The 21,112-nt window shown below is 40.7% G+C and overlaps 1 protein-coding gene across 1 annotated transcript in view; it reads right to left on the bottom strand.

Annotated features, from left to right (window-relative positions):
* The window catches only part of LOC140679970 (uncharacterized), a 40,970-nt gene extending 21,459 nt beyond the window's left edge, over positions 1-19,511 (bottom strand). The window contains exon 1 of the mRNA XM_072916460.1: positions 19,368-19,511. Coding sequence (XP_072772561.1) covers positions 19,368-19,511 — 144 coding nt within the window. The remainder of the gene's footprint in view (positions 1-19,367) is intronic.
* Between the last annotated feature and the right edge of the window lie 1,601 nt (positions 19,512-21,112).

A 21,112-nucleotide genomic window follows, 5' to 3' on the forward strand; every position in this document is an offset into this window, starting at 1 on the left:
CAAGTAGTTTTTGTGTAGCTTGAGTTAAACATATTCATTAAAAAATACTACTACTACTAGTACCACTGATAATAATAATAATAATACTAATAATAATAATAATAATAATGCAAGTAGTTTTTGTGTAGCTTGAGTTAAATAAATATTAATTTAAAAGAAATACTACTACTAGTACCACTGATAATAATAATAATAATACTAATAATAATAATGCAAGTAGTTTTTGTGTAGCTTGAGTTAAACAAATATTAATTTAAAAGAAATACTACTACTAGTACCACTGATAATAATAATAATAATAATAATAATAATAATAATGATAAGAAGAAGAATGCAAGTAGTGTTTGTGTAGCTTGAGTTAAACATATTAATAAATAAAAAATACTACTACTAGTACCACTGACAATAATAATAATCTTTAGTTCCAAGAACAGGATGGATGACTGGGGACTGTAAGAGTTGGTTCTGGTCAACTAAAGCGGGTTGAAGGTTTTACTGTCAGTGCAAAGTAGTTTTTTCTAAAACTTCTTCCTTACTTTCACAAATGTTTCTAGAAAAAAACCAAAGTCTTTTCCATATCTGAAATACTCGAGAGGAAAAACAACAACCCATCTTTTACAATGTCTTGCGGTCACATCCAGCGTCTGCAGTGACTCCTGTGTAGTCTTGCAGACGACCCTACAAGTGGTGCTCCCCTGCAGCCGTGATTGAAATCAATCAATCAATCAATCAATGTTTATTTATATAGCCCTAAATCACGAGTGTCTCAAAGGGCTGCACAAGCCACAACGCAAACTCAGGAAGGAAGCAAGAAGACTTCAATGATCCAGCTGGTGTGTTGAGTCTTAGGACAACACAGCAGTGAAAGGCAAACACTCTGCCATCATGGAGGCTTCTGGGCTCTACTTCCACCTTCTTCTTGGGAGTCATCACTGTTTTATATATATACATACCTGCCAACTACTCCGGTTTTCCCGTAATTAGTACGGTTTTCATTAACCTATTCCGGGTTACGGTTGCAGTGATAAAAAATACGGTTTTTCATTAATTAAATTATTTATTTTTTTAAAGTTTTATTCACGAAATGGCGTAACAACAATGACAATCGACACTGCTTCCCGTAACTTCCTATCGAGCCATTCCGAATGCCATGCGCGAGGCTATTTATAGCACCGCTGCCAAGCACGAGGCACCTGTTGCCATTGTTTCCAAACGAGCGAACGATCATGGAATCAGCCGGAGAAAAATCGCAAACGAGTCTTAAACCGAAAAGAAAACTGCAGTCATTCCGTGAAGAATATTCAAAAGCCTATCCGGGAATAATTATCCGTTCCAAAAAGGGTGAAAACTACGCGAATTGCACCTTGTGCAGACAAGATTTTTCGATCGGACACGGAGGAATTAGCGATGTAAAAGACCACGTTGGGACAAAAAAACACAAGTCTAATGCCGTTGCTAGCGATACAAGTGGAAAACTTTCAACGTTTTTCGTTGCCCAAACAGATTCTTTGGATGTGATAAATGCCGAAGTTTTGTTTACGGAGGCAATAATTGAGCATGGACTTCCAATCGCACTGGCTGATCACATGGGACAGTTATTTCGGAAAATGTTTCCCGACTCGAAAATCGCCCAAAAATATGGATGTGGTCGAACCAAAACATCAAACATTATTCAGTGTCTTGGAACAGAATCCTCAAAAAGTATCGCCGATGTCATGAAGACGGAACCATTTAGCATGTCGACTGACGGCAGCACCGATTATGACGATGTAAAACTGTACCCCATTTGTGTTCCATATTTCGATGACGACATTGGAAAAGTATTGTCAGTACTTCTGTCTTTGAGGGAATGCAATACGGCTTCCACAGGCGAAAACATTTACAAAATACTCGCGGAAGAAATAGACTCAAACGAAATTCCTTGGCAGAATTTGCTTTGCTTTGCTGTCGATAATGCTGCAGTGATGATGGGATCTAAAAAGGGTGTTGCAGCTTTCATTACAGAAATGTCTCCTTCGGTTTACATCGCCGGTAAGTACAGTTCGTAGCATAAAAAAACTCACAAAACATAACATTTTAAGTAAATCTTTTATTACATAAACAATAAATCAAATCAAAAATAATTTCTTGTGTACAGTATATCTTTTTATTTGTGATAACGATAACATGTTCAAAACAAAATAGTTTCAAACTATTGAAGTTAGCTTACAGAATAAACATGTCAATCAACCCATATGATTTTTGCTGTAATATTTTTGTTTTGAAAAGTCACTGTGACTGATAGAAAAGTGATGGTTTTAGCAACATTTTAACCTGTCTGAATGCAATCAATCATTTTGCGTCGGGGGGCGAAGCCTGAACCCCCCACCAGGACTTTGTCCTGGACCTACCGGGGCCTGCGGCCCTTGGACCCTGGCTACTAGGTTTTTCTGATTTCAAAAGTTGGCAGGTATGTATGTATATATATATATATATACCGTATTTTCCGCACCATAAGGCGCCCTGGGTTATAAGCCGCGCCTTCAATGAACGGCATATTTCAAAACTTTGTCCACCTATAAGCCGCCCCGTGTTGTAAGCCGCATCTAACTGCGCTAAAGGAATGTCAAAAAAACAGTCAGATAGGTCAGTCAAACTTTAATAATATATTAAAAACCAGCGTGATGTGGGCGCGCATGGAGTCGTATATCAACATGGACAGAGCTGCGTGAAAAAAGCCACCCGGCCTCTTCGCGTAAACTTAAACTTACCTTAACCACTCGCTCATCTTTTCTTCATCCATCCATCCCTTCGAGTTAGCTTTTATGATGACGCCGGCTGGAAAGGTCTCTTTTGGCAAGGTCTTCCTTTTGAATATCACCATGGGTGGAAGTTTCTGGCCATTATCATGGCAAGCTAGAACCACAGTGAAGGATGACTTCTCATTCCCTGTGGTGCGAATATTCACCGTACGTGCTCCCGTTGTATCCACAGTGCGGTTCACAGGAATATCAAAAGTCAGTGGAACCTCGTCCGTCCATGTTGATAATGTTCTCTGGCCGGATCTTTTTTTCAGCTATCTTGTTTTTACAATATGCACGGAAAGTAGCCAGCTTTTCTTGAAAGTCTTTAGGCAGTTGCTGTGAAATAGTAATCCGTGTGCGGATGGAGAGATTGCGTCTTTTCATGAACCGGATCCCTGTCGCTTAGTAGGAGCCATTTTGTGGTCTTTACAGATGTAAACACACAAAGGAAATGAAACGTACGGTAATATCCGTGCGCTTTTTCTTCTTCTACGCGGGCGGGTGGTTGCTTACAGTAGAAGAAGAAGCGCTTCCTCTTCTATGGGGGCGGGTGCTTACCTTGGCGGTTGCTTGCGTAGAAGAAGAAGCACTTCCTCTTCTACGGGGAAAAAAGATGGCGGCTGTTTACCGTAGTTGCGAGACCGAAACTTTATGAAAATGAATCTTAATATTAATCCATATATAAAGCGCACCGGGTTATAAGCCGCACTGTCAGCTTTTGAGAACATTTGTGGTTTTTAGGTGCGCCTTATAGTGCGGAAAATACGGTATATATATATATATATATATATATATATATATATATATATATATATATATATATATATATATATGTGTACACACACACACAGTGTTATAACTTCACCTTTATCTTTACTTTTTAGGCCAAAATGCGTCCTTTTCTGTCTACACACTGTGTCTGCTTGTAAGTACTCTGTGTGTGTGTGTGTGTGTGTGTGTGTGTGTGTGTGTGTGTGTGTGTGTGTGTGTGTGTGTGTGTGCGCTGCCGAACATGCTCCTCTGCTCCTAAAACCAGTAATGTCACCACGTGACGACCATGCGCCCTCATGCCTGTTGATGTTTTTGAAAAATTGCAAACCGGTACTTTTCAAACAGAGCATAGTACCGTTTTTTGATTCTTTAGTACCGCGATACTATACCAGTACCGGTATCCCGTACAACCTTAGTGCACAGTAAACTCTCAGTCTTTGTAATCAGCGCGGCCGTCGTTAAGGACGTCAGAAGATGTGAGCGGAGAGGAAGCAGGTGAAAGTACAATCAGACGAGGACGCCGTGCTTCAGTAGCAGTTTAACGAGCAGGAGAGACGTGTCCTTTCTTGTCACATCACACACACACACACACACACACACACACACACACACAAGCGCAATCCTCCGTTCTTTGTCTACTTTCTGCTCGCTTTCTTTGCCGACGTGAAAACGGACGCCGCCACTTGGTAACGAGGACGTGTGCGTAAAAAGGCCTGCAAAGAGCCTTCACAATTACCCAGCTGCGTTCATGCCTTCACGCCTTCATGTGTTCACCTTCACATGCAGGCAACAATACCGCTAATGCCCACCTAGCACAGACCTCCCACAGTCTTTGAAACTCGGGTGTTTCATGGCTTTCTTTCTATTCCACAACAAACTATTCAAACAAAGTGCAGGATCAAAAGCACGATGAAAATGCCGCCGGAACAACCCCCCAAAAAATGTAGGCGTGAGAAAAATGTCGGGATGTTGTCAGGTTCAAACACTGATGACATCTATTAAACAAGACAAGAAGCAAGGAATCAAACAGAGACAGAATTAAATTAGGACTCAATTTTGAGGAGAGACGCAGCCACTGTACTCTCTGTACAGTCTTCAAGCACGCTCTGCCCAAAGATTAAACTCCTCCTTCTTTATTTGACTTTCTCCCCACAGCTGCTTCCAGAGGGAAGTGGGTCGTAAACAGCGTTGCCTTTGGTTACCGAACAGTTCAAAAGGAGAGGTCGTAAAATAGTTCAAAAATAGTTCAGAGAGTTTGTAAAATACTTCAAAAAGAGTTCGTTTGGAAATTGGGCAGATATATATGTATGTACAAACATACATATACATTCACTGTACAAACACATATACACATTCTGTAGTACATATGCATACGTACACTCATGCACATATTCACGTTTCATCAAACATATATTAACGTTGTTGCCCTAGGGTAAAGTGGGTATAACACATGGAACACTGACAAAGCTTAACCTATTGATCCTATAACAATCTACAAGGTTAATGTAGGTTGCTTCTCTTTCTCCCCTTCCATTTTTCTGCATTCTTTCGTATCTCAAGTTATCATTACGTATATGTATTGTTGCATTTGAACAACTGTATTGTTGATAATAAAGGTAAATTATTGGTATTGTTCATTATCAATAGCGATATTTCTATTGGTATTTGTATTGATCCATTTGTAGCGTAATAATGTTCATTGTCATTTCTGTATTATTATTTATTTTCGCTAACTGCTTATTTGCTATCACTTTTACCATCATATTTGTACATGTCCTATTTGCTGATGTTGCTCTATTGTTGTTGTTATTGTTGTTTGCTGTTGTTGTTGTTGCTGTTGTCTCTCTGTCTAATCCCCCTCTTGTCCCCACAATTTCCCCCTCTGTCTTCTTTTTTGTTCAGAGAGTTCGTAAAATACTTCAAAAAGAGTTCGTCTGGAAATTGGGCAGATCCTGCCATCTGTCCGCTTTGAAGTCACAGTGGAGTTTTACGAGCCTTCCTCCTGGTAGACCCCCAAAGATAGCTCCCGTCTCCCTGCCAGGAACTCAATGTAATACAAAGCTTTTGTGATCATTTAGAAACAATTATTCTAACAGATGTGTACCGTATTCGGTCCTCAATGCTAATTTACATTGGATATTCCATAGACATGCGACAGATTAGCATGAGCGATTTTACATGGCGAGTCCAACGCCTCCAAATGTGCTGATAAAAACTACAACTACGTAAGATGCACGCTAAGATCAAACAGCTGGCGTGTCATAAGTACAATACTTACAGCATCACAGGTTCAAACACTGATGACATCTATTAAACAGACAAGAAGCAAGGAATCATGCAGAGACAGAGTTCAATTTGGCCATACTTGCCAACCTTGAGACCTCCGATTTCGGGAGGTGGGGATGGGGGCGTGGTTGGGGGCGTGGTTAAGAGGGGAGGAGTATATTGACAGCTAGAATTCACCAAGTCAAGTATTTCATATATATATATATATATATATAATGAAAATATGCAAACAAAACTGTGTTTAGATAATTGATACTTCAAACTTGCATAAATAAATCTTAAGGAATATAACATAACTTGGCTTCTGAGAGCTTCAAAATGTAATGAATAAAATGCTAAAATTGTTGATAAACAAGCAATTATTTTAATAATTAAATATGGTCATTTTAAATGAATTATGATCATTTAAAATTAATTAATTCAAATATGTTTATTTTAATGTATAATTCTATGGCTGGATGTAATAAGGAGTCACGAAAAAATACAAATAAAAATACAATTAATTTTGATGTTTTTAGCAAAATATAGTAAAAATGTATTTAGTTTTTTTTTTTAAATTAATAAATATATTTATTTTTAGGTAAAATAAACATAGTAATACAATGTATCTGTAGTCTGGATGATTTAGTTCTTGTCACCCTGTTGTCCTCCCGTCATGAAAAAAAGGCTGTCCTCACTCAGGTCCGCATGGAGCTGGAGGGGGCGTGGCTTCCAGCTCCGGCTGAAAATCGGGAGATTTTCGGGAGAATATTTGTCCCGGGAGGTTTTCGGGAGAGGCGCTGAATTTCGGGAGTCTCCCGGAAAATTCGGGAGGGTTGGCAAGTATGAATTTGGCTCAATGAGGAGAGACGTATTGGGCTGTACACTTAGTTACACTTCCAACCTACGCTCTAAGGTACAGCCCACGTGCTCCTCTATTTATTTGGGAGGTCCCTGGTGAGGCTGCTTCTGAAGGAAGGGGGGTCATTTCAGCAGCCCCAGTTAGACACAATATATGATTATTCAGAAATGATATTTATAAAGATATTTATGATAATTGTTGTTCTTTGTGCTTTATGAACACTTGCAGTTTGAACAGTCTCTTAAAGTGGATCATATTGCTGCTTTGTTGGATTGGATCCATCATTGAAGTCCACATACTGATATGCTAAAGGTTTTAAGTGTTGTTGTGCATACAAATGTTTTCAATTAGATTGGGATGTGAATCGATATTTTTGTGCACCCCGACTAATGAACTATTTGGCTAATTGCAAGCCCGCCGGATAGTTGATGTTGTTTCTGCATTCCTCTTGTGTGCACCCTGGCTCATTATGAAGGTGATACTACAGTCATGTCTCCAGAAGGTGATATCACAGTCATGTCTCCATAATGACATGACTGTGATATCACCTTATGGAGACATGACTGTAGTATCACCTTATGGAGACATGACTGTGATATCACCTTATGGAGACATGACTGTGATATCACCTTATGGAGACATGACTGTGATATCACCTTATGGAGACATGACTGTAGTATCACCTTATGGAGACATGACTGTGATATCACCTTATGGAGACATGACTGTGATATCACCTTATGGAGACATGACTGTGATATCACCTTATGGAGACATGACTGTAGTATCACCTTATGGAGACATAAGGTGATACACCTGCCCCCATCGCCCCAATAGAGCGCTAATGCCAAGCTTTAACAATTTATTGAACATCAAGTTGTATACATTCAAACTCAATAACATAAAATAACATTAAGTTCAATAATAAATAAAATAACTGTGCAGTTGTGGTATAACTTGCATCAAGTTCAATAATAAATAAAATAACTGTGGAGCTGTGGTATAACTTGCATCAAGTTCAATAATAAATAAAATAACTGTGCAGCTGTGGTATAACTTGCATCAAGTTCAATAATAAATAAAATAACTTCCATCAAGTTCAATAATAAATAAAACAAAAGTGTTATAACTTGCATCAAGTTCAATAATAAATCAAAAAAAGTGTTATAACTTGCATCACGTTCAATAATAAATCAAAAAAACTGTTATAACTTGCATCAAGTTCAATAATAAATCAAAAAAAGTGTTATAACTTGCAGCACGTTCAATAATAAATCAAATAAAAGTGTTATAACTTGCATCAAGTTCAATAATAAATCAAAAAAAGTGTTATAACTTGCATCAAGTTCAATAATAAATCAAAAAGTGTTATAACTTGCATCACGTTCAATAATAAATCAAAAAAAGTGTTATAACTTGCATCAAGTTCAATAATAAATCAAAAAAAGTGTTATAACTTGCATCACGTTCAATAATAAATCAAATAAAAGTGTTATAACTTGCATCAAGTTCAATAATAAATCAAAAAGTGTTATAACTTGCATCAAGTTCAATAATAAATCAAAAAAAGTGTTATAACTTGCAGCACGTTCAATAATAAATCAAATAAAAGTGTTATAACTTGCATCAAGTTCAATAATAAATCAAAAAAAGTGTTATAACTTGCATCAAGTTCAATAATAAATCAAAAAGTGTTATAACTTGCATCACGTTCAATAATAAATCAAAAAAAGTGTTATAACTTGCATCAAGTTCAATAATAAATCAAAAAAAGTGTTATAACTTGCATCACGTTCAATAATAAATCAAATAAAAGTGTTATAACTTGCATCAAGTTCAATAATAAATCAAAAAAAGTGTTATAACTTGCATCAAGTTCAATAATAAATCAAAAAGTGTTATAACTTGCATCACGTTCAATAATAAATCAAAAAAAGTGTTATAACTTGCATCAAGTTCAATAATAAATCAAATAACTTGCATCAAGTTCAATAATAAATCAAAAAAAGTGTTATAACTTGCATCAAGTTCAATAAAAAAAAAGGGTTATAACTTGCATCAAGTTCAATAATAAATCAAATAAAAGTGTTATAACTTGCATCAAGTTCAATAATAAATCAAATAACTTGCATCAAGTTCAATAATAAATCAAAAAAAGTGTTATAACTTGCATCAAGTTCGATAATAAATAAAACAAAAGTGTTATAACTTGCATCAAGTTCAATAATAAATCAAAAAAAGTGTTATAACTTGCATCAAGTTCAATAATAAATAAAACAAAAGTGTAATAACTTGCATCAAGTTCAATAATAAATCAAAAAAAGTGTTATAACTTGCAGCACGTTCAATAATAAATCAAAAAAAGTGTTATAACTTCCATCAAGTTCAATAATAAATCAAAAAGTGTTATAACTTGCATCACGTTCAATAATAAATCAAATAAAAGTGTTATAACTTGCATCAAGTTCAATAATAAATCAAAAAAAGTGTTATAACTTGCATCAAGTTCAATAATAAATCAAAAAAAGTGTTATAACTTGCATCAAGTTCAATAATAAATAAAACAAAAGTGTAATAACTTGCATCAAGTTCAATAATAAATCAAAAAAAGTGTTATAACTTGCAGCACGTTCAATAATAAATCAAAAAAAGTGTTATAACTTCCATCAAGTTCAATAATAAATCAAAAAGTGTTATAACTTGCATCACGTTCAATAATAAATCAAATAAAAGTGTTATAACTTGCATCAAGTTCAATAATAAATCAAAAAAAGTGTTATAACTTGCATCAAGTTCAATAATAAATCAAATAAAAGTGTTATAACTTGCATCAAGTTCAATAATAAATCAAAAAAAGTGTTATAACTTGCATCAAGTTCAATAATAAATCAAAAAGTGTTATAACTTGCATCACGTTCAATAATAAATCAAAAAAAGTGTTATAACTTGCATCAAGTTCAATAATAAATCAAAAAAAGTGTTATAACTTGCATCACGTTCAATAATAAATCAAATAAAAGTGTTATAACTTGCATCAAGTTCAATAATAAATCAAAAAAAGTGTTATAACTTGCATCAAGTTCAATAATAAATCAAAAAGTGTTATAACTTGCATCACGTTCAATAATAAATCAAAAAAAGTGTTATAACTTGCATCAAGTTCAATAATAAATCAAATAACTTGCATCAAGTTCAATAATAAATCAAAAAAAGTGTTATAACTTGCATCAAGTTCAATAAAAAAAAAGGGTTATAACTTGCATCAAGTTCAATAATAAATCAAATAAAAGTGTTATAACTTGCATCAAGTTCAATAATAAATCAAATAACTTGCATCAAGTTCAATAATAAATCAAAAAAAGTGTTATAACTTGCATCAAGTTCGATAATAAATAAAACAAAAGTGTTATAACTTGCATCAAGTTCAATAATAAATCAAAAAAAGTGTTATAACTTGCATCAAGTTCAATAATAAATAAAACAAAAGTGTAATAACTTGCATCAAGTTCAATAATAAATCAAAAAAAGTGTTATAACTTGCAGCACGTTCAATAATAAATCAAAAAAAGTGTTATAACTTCCATCAAGTTCAATAATAAATCAAAAAGTGTTATAACTTGCATCACGTTCAATAATAAATCAAATAAAAGTGTTATAACTTGCATCAAGTTCAATAATAAATCAAAAAAAGTGTTATAACTTGCATCAAGTTCAATAATAAATCAAAAAAAGTGTTATAACTTGCATCAAGTTCAATAATAAATAAAACAAAAGTGTAATAACTTGCATCAAGTTCAATAATAAATCAAAAAAAGTGTTATAACTTGCAGCACGTTCAATAATAAATCAAAAAAAGTGTTATAACTTCCATCAAGTTCAATAATAAATCAAAAAGTGTTATAACTTGCATCACGTTCAATAATAAATCAAATAAAAGTGTTATAACTTGCATCAAGTTCAATAATAAATCAAAAAAAGTGTTATAACTTGCATCAAGTTCAATAATAAATCAAAAAGTGTTATAACTTGCATCACGTTCAATAATAAATCAAAAAAATGACATAAGGTGATACTACAGTCATGTCTCCATAAGGTGATACACAGTCATGTCTCCATAAGGTGATATCACAGTCATGTCTCCATAAGGTGATATCACAGTCATGTCTCCATAAGGTGATACTACAGTCATGTCTCCATAAGGTGATACTACAGTCATGTCTCCATAAGGTGATATCACAGTCATGTCTCCATAAGGTGATACTACAGTCATGTCTCCATAAGGTGATACACAGTCATGTCTCCATAAGGTGATATCACAGTCATGTCTCCATAAGGTGATATCACAGTCATGTCTCCATAAGGTGATACTACAGTCATGTCTCCATAAGGTGATATCACAGTCATGTCTCCATAAGGTGATATCACAGTCATGTCTCCATAAGGTGATATCACAGTCATGTCTCCATAAGGTGATATCACAGTCATGTCTCCATAAGGTGATACTACAGTCATGTCTCCATAAGGTGATATCACAGTCATGTCTCCATAAGGTGATACTACAGTCATGTCTCCATAAGGTGATATCACAGTCATGTCTCCATAAGGTGATATCACAGTCATGTCTCCATAAGGTGATATCACAGTCATGTCTCCATAAGGTGATACTACAGTCATGTCTCCATAAGGTGATATCACAGTCATGTCTCCATAAGGTGATACCACAGTCATGTCTCCATAAGGTGATATCACAGTCATGTCTCCATAAGGTGATATCACAGTCATGTCTCCATAAGGTGATATCACAGTCATGTCTCCATAAGATGATATCACAGTCATGTCTCCATAAGGTGATATCACAGTCATGTCTCCATAAGGTGATATCACAGTCATGTCTCCATAAGGTGATATCACAGTCATGTCTCCATAAGGTGATACTACAGTCATGTCTCCATAAGATGATATCACAGTCATGTCTCCATAAGGTGATATCACAGTCATGTCTCCATAAGGTGATACTACAGTCATGTCTCCATAAGGTGATACTACAGTCATGTCTCCATAAGGTGATATCACAGTCATGTCTCCATAAGGTGATATCACAGTCATGTCTCCATAAGGTGATACTACAGTCATGTCTCCATAAGGTGATATCACAGTCATGTCTCCATAAGGTGATATCACAGTCATGTCTCCATAAGGTGATACTACAGTCATGTCTCCATAAGGTGATATCACAGTCATGTCTCCATAAGGTGATATCACAGTCATGTCTCCATAAGGTGATATCACAGTCATGTCTCCATAAGGTGATATCACAGTCATGTCTCCATAAGGTGATACTACAGTCATGTCTCCATAAGGTGATATCACAGTCATGTCTCCATAAGGTGATATCACAGTCATGTCTCCATAAGGTGATACTACAGTCATGTCTCCATAAGGTGATATCACAGTCATGTCTCCATAAGGTGATATCACAGTCATGTCTCCATAAGGTGATATCGGTCTCCGTAAGGTGATATCACAGTCATGTCTCCATAAGGTGATATCGGTCTCCATAAGGTGATATCACAGTCATGTCTCCATAAGGTGATATCGGTCTCCATAAGGTGATATCACAGTCATGTCTCCATAAGGTGATATCACAGTCATGTCTCCATAAGGTGATACTACAGTCATGTCTCCATAAGGTGATATCGGTCTCCGTAAGGTGATATCACAGTCATGTCTCCATAAGGTGATACTACAGTCATGTCTCCATAAGGTGATATCGGACTCCATAAGGTGATATCACAGTCATGTCTCCATAAGGTGATATCACAGTCATGTCTCCATAAGGTGATATCGGTCTCCATATGGTGATATCACAGTCATGTCTCCATAAGGTGATATCGGTCTCCGTAAGGTGATATCACAGTCATGTCTACATAAGGTGATATCGGTCTCCATAAGGTGATATCACAGTCATGTCTCCATAAGGTGATATCGGTCTCCATAAGGTGATATCACAGTCATGTCTCCATAAGGTGATACTACAGTCATGTTTCCATAAGGTGATATCACAGGCATGTCTCCATAAGGTGATACTACAGTCATGTCTCCATAAGGTGATATCGGTCTCCGTAAGGTGATATCACAGTCATGTCTCCATAAGGTGATATCACAGTCATGTCTCCATAAGGTGATATCACAGTCATGTCTCCATAAGGTGATACTACAGTCATGTCTCCTTAAGGTGATATCACAGTCATGTCTCCATAAGGTGATACTACAGTCATGTCTCCATAAGGTGATATCACAATCATGTCTCCATAAGGTGATACCACAGTCATGTCTCCATAAGGTGATATCACAGTCATGTCTCCATAAGGTGATATCGGTCTCCATAAGGTGATATCACAGTCATGTCTCCATAAGGTGATATCGGTCTCCATAAGGTGATATCACAGTCATGTCTCCATAAGGTGATATCACAGTCATGTCTCCATAAGGTGATATCACAGTCATGTCTCCATAAGGTGATACTACAGTCATGTCTCCATAAGGTGATATCGGTCTACGTAAGGTGATATCACAGTCATGTCTCCATAAGGTGATACTACAGTCATGTCTCCATAAGGTGATATCGGACTCCATAAGGTGATATCACAGTCATGTCTCCATAAGGTGATATCACAGTCATGTCTCCATAAGGTGATATCGGTCTCCATATGGTGATATCACAGTCATGTCTCCATAAGGTGATATCGGTCTCCGTAAGGTGATATCACAGTCATGTCTACATAAGGTGATATCGGTCTCCATAAGGTGATATCACAGTCATGTCTCCATAAGGTGATATCACAGTCATGTCTCCATAAGGTGATATCGGTCTCCATAAGGTGATATCACAGTCATGTCTCCATAAGGTGATACTACAGTCATGTTTCCATAAGGTGATATCACAGGCATGTCTCCATAAGGTGATACTACAGTCATGTTTCCATAAGGTGATATCACAGTCATGTCTCCATAAGGTGATATCACAGTCATGTCTCCATAAGGTGATACTACAGTCATGTCTCCATAAGGTGATATCGGTCTCCGTAAGGTGATATCACAGTCATGTCTCCATAAGGTGATATCACAGTCATGTCTCCATAAGGTGATATCACAGTCATGTCTCCATAAGGTGATATCACAGTCATGTCTCCATAAGGTGATACTACAGTCATGTCTCCATAAGGTGATATCACAGTCATGTCTCCATAAGGTGATATCACAGTCATGTCTCCATAAGGTGATACTACAGTCATGTCTCCATAAGGTGATATCACAGTCATGTCTCCATAAGGTGATATCACAGTCATGTCTCCATAAGGTGATACTACAGTCATGTCTCCATAAGGTGATATCACAGTCATGTCTCCATAAGGTGATATCACAGTCATGTCTCCATAAGGTGATATCACAGTCATGTCTCCATAAGGTGATATCACAGTCATGTCTCCATAAGGTGATATCGGTCTCCGTAAGGTGATATCACAGTCATGTCTCCATAAGGTGATATCGGTCTCCATAAGGTGATATCACAGTCATGTCTCCATAAGGTGATATCGGTCTCCATAAGGTGATATCACAGTCATGTCTCCATAAGGTGATATCACAGTCATGTCTCCATAAGGTGATATCACAGTCATGTCTCCATAAGGTGATACTACAGTCATGTCTCCATAAGGTGATATCGGTCTCCGTAAGGTGATATCACAGTCATGTCTCCATAAGGTGATACTACAGTCATGTCTCCATAAGGTGATATCGGACTCCATAAGGTGATATCACAGTCATGTCTCCATAAGGTGATATCACAGTCATGTCTCCATGAGGTGATATCGGTCTCCATAAGGTGATATCACAGTCATGTCTCCATAAGGTGATATCGGTCTCCGTAAGGTGATATCACAGTCATGTCTACATAAGGTGATATCGGTCTCCATAAGGTGATATCACAGTCATGTCTCCATAAGGTGATATCACAGTCATGTCTCCATAAGGTGATATCGGTCTCCATAAGGTGATATCACAGTCATGTCTCCATAAGGTGATATCACAGTCATGTCTCCATAAGGTGATACTACAGTCATGTTTCCATAAGGTGATATCACAGGCATGTCTCCATAAGGTGATACTACAGTCATGTCTCCATAAGGTGATATCGGTCTCCGTAAGGTGATATCACAGTCATGTCTCCATAAGGTGATATCACAGTCATGTCTCCATAAGGTGATACTACAGTCATGTCTCCTTAAGGTGATATCACAGTCATGTCTCCATAAGGTGATACTACAGTCATATCACCATAAGGTGATACTACAGTCATGTCTCCATAAGGTGATACTACAGTCATGTCTCCATAAGGTGATATCACAGTCATGTCTCCATAAGGTGATACTACAGTCATGTCTCCATAAGGTGATATCACAGTCATGTCTCCATAAGGTGATATCACAGTCATGTCTCCTTAAAGTGATATCACAGTCATGTCTCCATAAGGTGATACTACAGTCATGTCTCCATAAGGTGATATCACAGTCATGTCTCCGTATTTCCTTCAATAAAAGCTTATGGTTGTAACTCATGATACAAACTCCTACCTACGGGACACGGGTGTTGTTGATGCGACTGCACGGTGTGAGCGCCACAGGTGACATAAAAAGTTGGACTCTTAGTTTAATGACGCACACCTGACACGTGACGGCGTCGCCGAGGCGAGCGACGGCATATTTGCTGTGAGCTGCGAGCGCACCGATGCGTCCCTGGCGTCCTGGAAATGACCCGCGCGGCGATGACGATGTCTCCCCTCGCACAACTTGATCCGAGCCACAGCGTTTGCAAATGATTTTGTTGTGTGCGCTCTTGACAAACAGCAGCTGTCACGGCCACAGCGCCACCAGATGCTCAGTAATTATTCTATTTCCTTTCCCCGCCGAGGCGCCGTTTGATGCGTTTTCATCTCCCTGCATTTAGGGGGGTGGGGGGGGCAATGTTGTGTTCCTGCGAGGATGAGTGTGTTGCGGCAATGTGATGATTGTGAGTCGCGGCTCTGAGTTGCGTGTCGTCACGCGGCAGATGCTGCTGACAGACGCCGCGTGTGCACGCCATTTCCTGTTTCATGTTGTTAGTGCGACTCGCAGAAGAAGATCAACTTCCCTGCACATTTAATGACTTTTTGTTGTCCCCCTAAATGTTAACATTGTTGGATCGTTGGGCTGTACATGTTTAACGCTAACACAGTTGGATTGTTCGACTGTACGCTGTCAGGTTCAAACACTGATGACATCTATTAAACAAGACAAGAAGCAAGGAATCAAACAGAGACAGAATTACATTTGGACTCAATATTGAGGAGAAACATGGCGACTGTACTCTCTGCACAGTAGAGATGCGCGGATAGGCAATTATTTCATCCGCAACCGCATCAGAAAGTCGTCAACCATCCGCCATCCACCCGATGTAACATTTGATCAGAACCGCACCCGCCCGTTGTTATATAACTAATATAGACGATGCAAGGCATTAGTGAGGTTATAAAGCTTTTGCCTGTTAAAGAAAGGAGACTGATCCAATGCAGTGCAGACATTCGCGTGCCTCGCTGTCACGACCCAGACGCACACCAGTGCGCAATCATATGGGAGCCGCGCTGAGCGCACCTCCAAGCGCGTCTCGCTGCCGGCGACGGCCGGGTATGGGCCCGACGCTCCAGCGCCATCCATTTTCAGGGCTAGTTGATTCGGCAGGTGGGTTGTTACACACTCCTTAGCGGGTTCCGACGTCCATGGCCACCGTCCTGCTGTCTATATCAAGCAGGGTGAGCCCCACCCCTTTCGTGAGCGCACTGCGCGCGGAGTGACCCCTGTTACGCGCCCCCGGCAACAGGGGTGGCGGGCAGGTAAGCTGCGCGGGCGGAGCGCGCGGAGTGACCCCTGTTACGAGCCCCCGGCCACGGGGGTGGCGGGCAGGTAAGCTGCTTACCTGCTGCGCGTGACGCCGGCCGCGGCGAAGGCGGACGAGGCGGGGTGTCGGTGCGGTGGGCGCGGTGGTGACCCTGGACGTGCGTCGGGCCCTTCTCGCGGATCGCCTCAGCTACGGCTCCCGGTGGGGCCCTCTCGGGGGTAGGGGCCTCGGTCCCGGACCCGGTGAGGCGTCCCTTCTCCGCTCCGTAAAAGTGTCCATCTCTTTTTCTTTTTTTTCTTCTGTTGTGGCATATGCTGCAGGTGCCTGCTCGTTTTTCGTATGTGGGTAACAACATTTAACTATGTATATATATTTCCCAATTGGTTTAACTGCCACCCGCCTGAATCTATTTAAAATCTAATTTTTTTTTTTTTCAACCGCCCGACCCGACCCGACCCGCGGATAAAATCTAATTTATTTTTATTTCATCCGCCCGATCCGCGGATAATCCGCGGACTCCGCGGTTGTGCCCGCAAACCGCGCATCTCTACTGCACAGTCTTCAACCGCGCTCTGCCAAAAGATTGCACTCCTCCTTCTTTATTTGACTTTCTCCCCCCACCTGACCACAGCTGCTTCCAGAGGGAAGTGGGTCGTAAACAGCGTTGCCTTCGGTTACCGAACAGTTCAAAGAGAGTTCCATAAAATAGTTCAGAGAGAGTTCCATAAAATAGTTCAAAGAGAGTTCCATAAAATAGTTCAAAAAGAGTTCGTAAAATACTTCAAAAAGAGTTCGTCTGGAAATTGGGCAGATCCTGCTATCTGTCCGCTTTGAAGTCACAGTGGAGCTTTACGAGCCTTCTTCTTGGTACGTTTCAAAGACAGCCACTGTCCTTTTGTCTTCTTGTCAGGCACACAATGTAATACAAAGTTTTTTGTGATAACTTACAATTATTCTAACATACGTGGTAAACACTAACACTGCTGGATTGTTTGACTCAACACCCCTCCCCTTAGCCTGTAGTAAACCGGTGTCGACAATAATGTTGACATACACAAAATCCATCCATTCTTTTTTCCGACACCTATCCGAGTCCGACATGCAGGGACAGCAGTCTAAGCAGACGTACCCAGACTTCCCTGTACCCGGCCACCTCCTCTAGTTCTGCAGGGGGGGATACCGAGGCGTTCCCAGGCCAGCTGTGAGACATAGTCCCTCCAACTTGTCCTCAGTCAGCCCAGAGGTCTCTTCCCGGCTGGACATGCTTGAAACATCTCACCAGGAAGGCGTCCAGGAGGCATCCGTAGTAGATGCCCGAGCCATCTCAGCTAGCTCCTCTCGACGTGAAGGAGTAGCGGCTCTACTCTGAGTCTCTACCGGATGACCGAGCTCCTCACCCTATCTCTGACGGTGATCCCAGACATCCTACGGAGGAAACTAATTTCTGCCGCTTGTATTCGCGACCTTGTCCTTTCAGTCATTGCCTAAAGTTCATGACCAAAGGTGAGGGTAGGAACGTAGACCGACCTGTAAATTGAAAGTTTCACCTTCTGGTTCAGCTCCTTCCTCTAGTTCTACATGGGGGATACCAGGACGTTCCCAGGCCAGCTGTGAGACATAGTCCCTCCAAATTGTCCTTAGTCAGCCCAGAGGTCTCTTCCCGGCTGGACATGCCCGAAACACCTCACCAGGGAGGCGTCCAGGAGGCATCCGTAGTAGATGCCCGAGCCATCTCAGCTGGTTCCTCTCGACGTGAAGGAGCAGCGGCTCTACTCTGAGTCTCTACCGGATGACCGAGCTCCTCACCCTATCTCTGAGGGTGATCCCAGACATCCTGCAGGGGAAACTCATTTCTGCTGCTTGTATTCGCGACCTTGTCCTTTCGGTCATTGCCCAAAGTTCATGACCAAAGGTGAGGGTAGGAACGTAGACCAACCTGTAAATTGAGAGCTTCGCCTTCTGGTTCAGCTCCTTCCTCTAGTTCTACAAGGGGATACCGGGACGTTCCCAGGCGAGCTGTGAGACATAGTCCCTCCAACTTGTCCTCAGTCAGCCCCGAGGCCTCTTCCCGGCTGGACATGCTTGAAACACCTCACCAGGGAGGCGTCCAGGAGGCATCCGTAGTAGATGCCCGAGCCATCTCAGCTGGCTCCTCTGGACGTGAAGGAGCAGCGGCTCTACTCTGAGTCTCTACCAGATGACCGAGCTCCTCACCCTATCTCTGAGGGTGATCCCAGACACCCTGCGAAGGAAACTCATTTCTGCCGCTTGTATTCGCGACCATGTCCTTTCAGGCATTGCCCAAAGTTCATGACCAAAGGTGAGGGTAGGAACGTAGACCGACCTGTAAATTGAAAGTTTCACCTTCTGGTTCAGCTCCTTCCTCTAGTTCTACATGGGGGATACCAGGACGTTCCCAGGCCTGCTGTGAGACATAGTCCCTCCAACTTGTCCTCAGTCAGCCCCGAGGTCTCTTACCGGCTTGTCATGCTTGAAACATCTCACCAGGAAGGCGTCCAGGAGGCATCCGTAGTAGATGCCCGAGCCATCTCAGCTGGTTCCTCTGGACGTGAAGGAACAGCGGCTCTACTCTGAGTCTCTACCGGATGACCGAGCTCCTCACCCTATCTCTGAGGGTGATCCCAGACATCCTGCGGAGGAAACTAATTTCTGCCGCTTGTATTCGCGACCTTGTCCTTTCGGTCATTGCCTAAAGTTCATGACCAAAGGTGAGGGTAGGAACGTAGACCGACCTGTAAATTGAGAGCTTCACCTTCTGGTTCAGCTCCTTCCTCTAATTCTACAAGGGGATACCGGGACGTTCCCAGGCCTGCTGTGAGACATAGTCCCTCCAACTTGTCCTCAGTCAGCCCCGAGGCCTCTTCCTGGCTGGACATGCTTGAAACATCTCACCAGGAAGGCGTCCAGGAGGCATCCGTAGTAGATGCCCGAGCCATCTCAGCTGGCTCCTCTCGACGTGAAGGAGCAGCGGCTCTACTCTGAGTCTCTACCGGATGACCGAGCTCCTCACCCTATCTCTGACGGTGATCCCAGACATCCTGCGGAGGAAACTCATTTCTGCCGCTTGTATTCGCGACCTTGTCCTTTCGGTCATTGCCCAAAGTTCATGACCAAAGGTGAGGGTAGGATAGTAGACCGACCTGTCAATTGAGAGCTTCTCCTTCTGGCTCAGCTCCTTCTTCACCACAACAGACCGGTGCAGTCACTGCATCACTGCAGACGCCGTACCAATCCGTCTGTCAATCTCGCGTTCTAATAATAATAATGGATTCGATTTATATAACGCTTTTCTAGACACTCAAAGCGCTTCACAGAGAAGTGAGAACCTATCATTCATTCACACCTGGTGGTGGTAAGCTACTTTCGTAGCCACAGCTGCCCTGGGGTAGACTGACGGAAGCGTGGCTGCCAGTTTGCGCCTACGGCCCCTCCGACCACCACCTATCATTCATCATTCATTCACCAGTGTGAGCGGCATCGGGGGCAAGGGTGAAGTGTCCTGCCCAAGGACACAACGGCAGCGATTTGGATGGTAAAAAGCGGGGAGCAAACCAGGAACCCTCAGGTTGCTGGCACGGCCACTCTCCCAACCGCGCCACGCCATCCCCTCCCCCCCAAAAAAGGGCTCTTCACCTTCAACAGGTAGCATCAAATCAGTTGGATTTATTGCTCCTCTATATTTGAGTCATCATCTTCTACTTGTACCTTGCTGTTGCCCCCTGCAGGGCGGAGGACACAACACCGCTCTCGTGAGATCAACTACTTTCATTAAGGCATACTTGCCAACCCTCCCGGATTTTCCGGGAGACTCCCGAAATTCAGCGCCTCTCCCGAAAACCTCCCGGGACAAATTTTCTCCCGAAAAACTCCCGAAATTCAGGCGGACCTGAGTGACGTGTTGACAACACACAACAACAGCGTCTACCGTAAAGCAGTTCGTCTGCTGTAAACAGCAATGTTGTGACACTTTTAAACAGGACAATACTGCCATCTACTGTACATGCATATGTGACCCACCCATAATGTGCCACATTTTTGTGTTGATTAATTTATTTTATTTTGTGGTTTGAATTCGTTTTTGGAGCTGTCATTACACATTTATCAGTATTCACATTGGTCAGTAGGGGGCAGTAGGGCGTTTCTTCCCAATTGAATGCTATCACCTGCAGACCGGAAGTGGCTTGTCAGTCTGATGAGCGCGACCAGTCTGTGAACAATTGGAACGTCCTGTGTGCTTTTTCCTCCTGTATAACAGGTTAGTTTTGGTGAATCAACTCACTGAATAATATCCATGTGATCTTTATAAGTTTAAGTACACATTCTGATGGTGGAGCCTAACTCTAAAGTGTTTGTGAGTTGTAGTTTGTAAATGAACACTGAAATTCAAGTATTTATTTTATTTATATATATATATATATTATATATATATATATAGCTAGAATTCACTGAAAGTCAAGTATTTCTTATATATATATAT

Source organism: Nerophis lumbriciformis, linkage group LG27 (assembly GCF_033978685.3).
Source record: "Nerophis lumbriciformis linkage group LG27, RoL_Nlum_v2.1, whole genome shotgun sequence".
In the NCBI taxonomy this organism is placed as follows: domain Eukaryota; kingdom Metazoa; phylum Chordata; class Actinopteri; order Syngnathiformes; family Syngnathidae; genus Nerophis; species Nerophis lumbriciformis.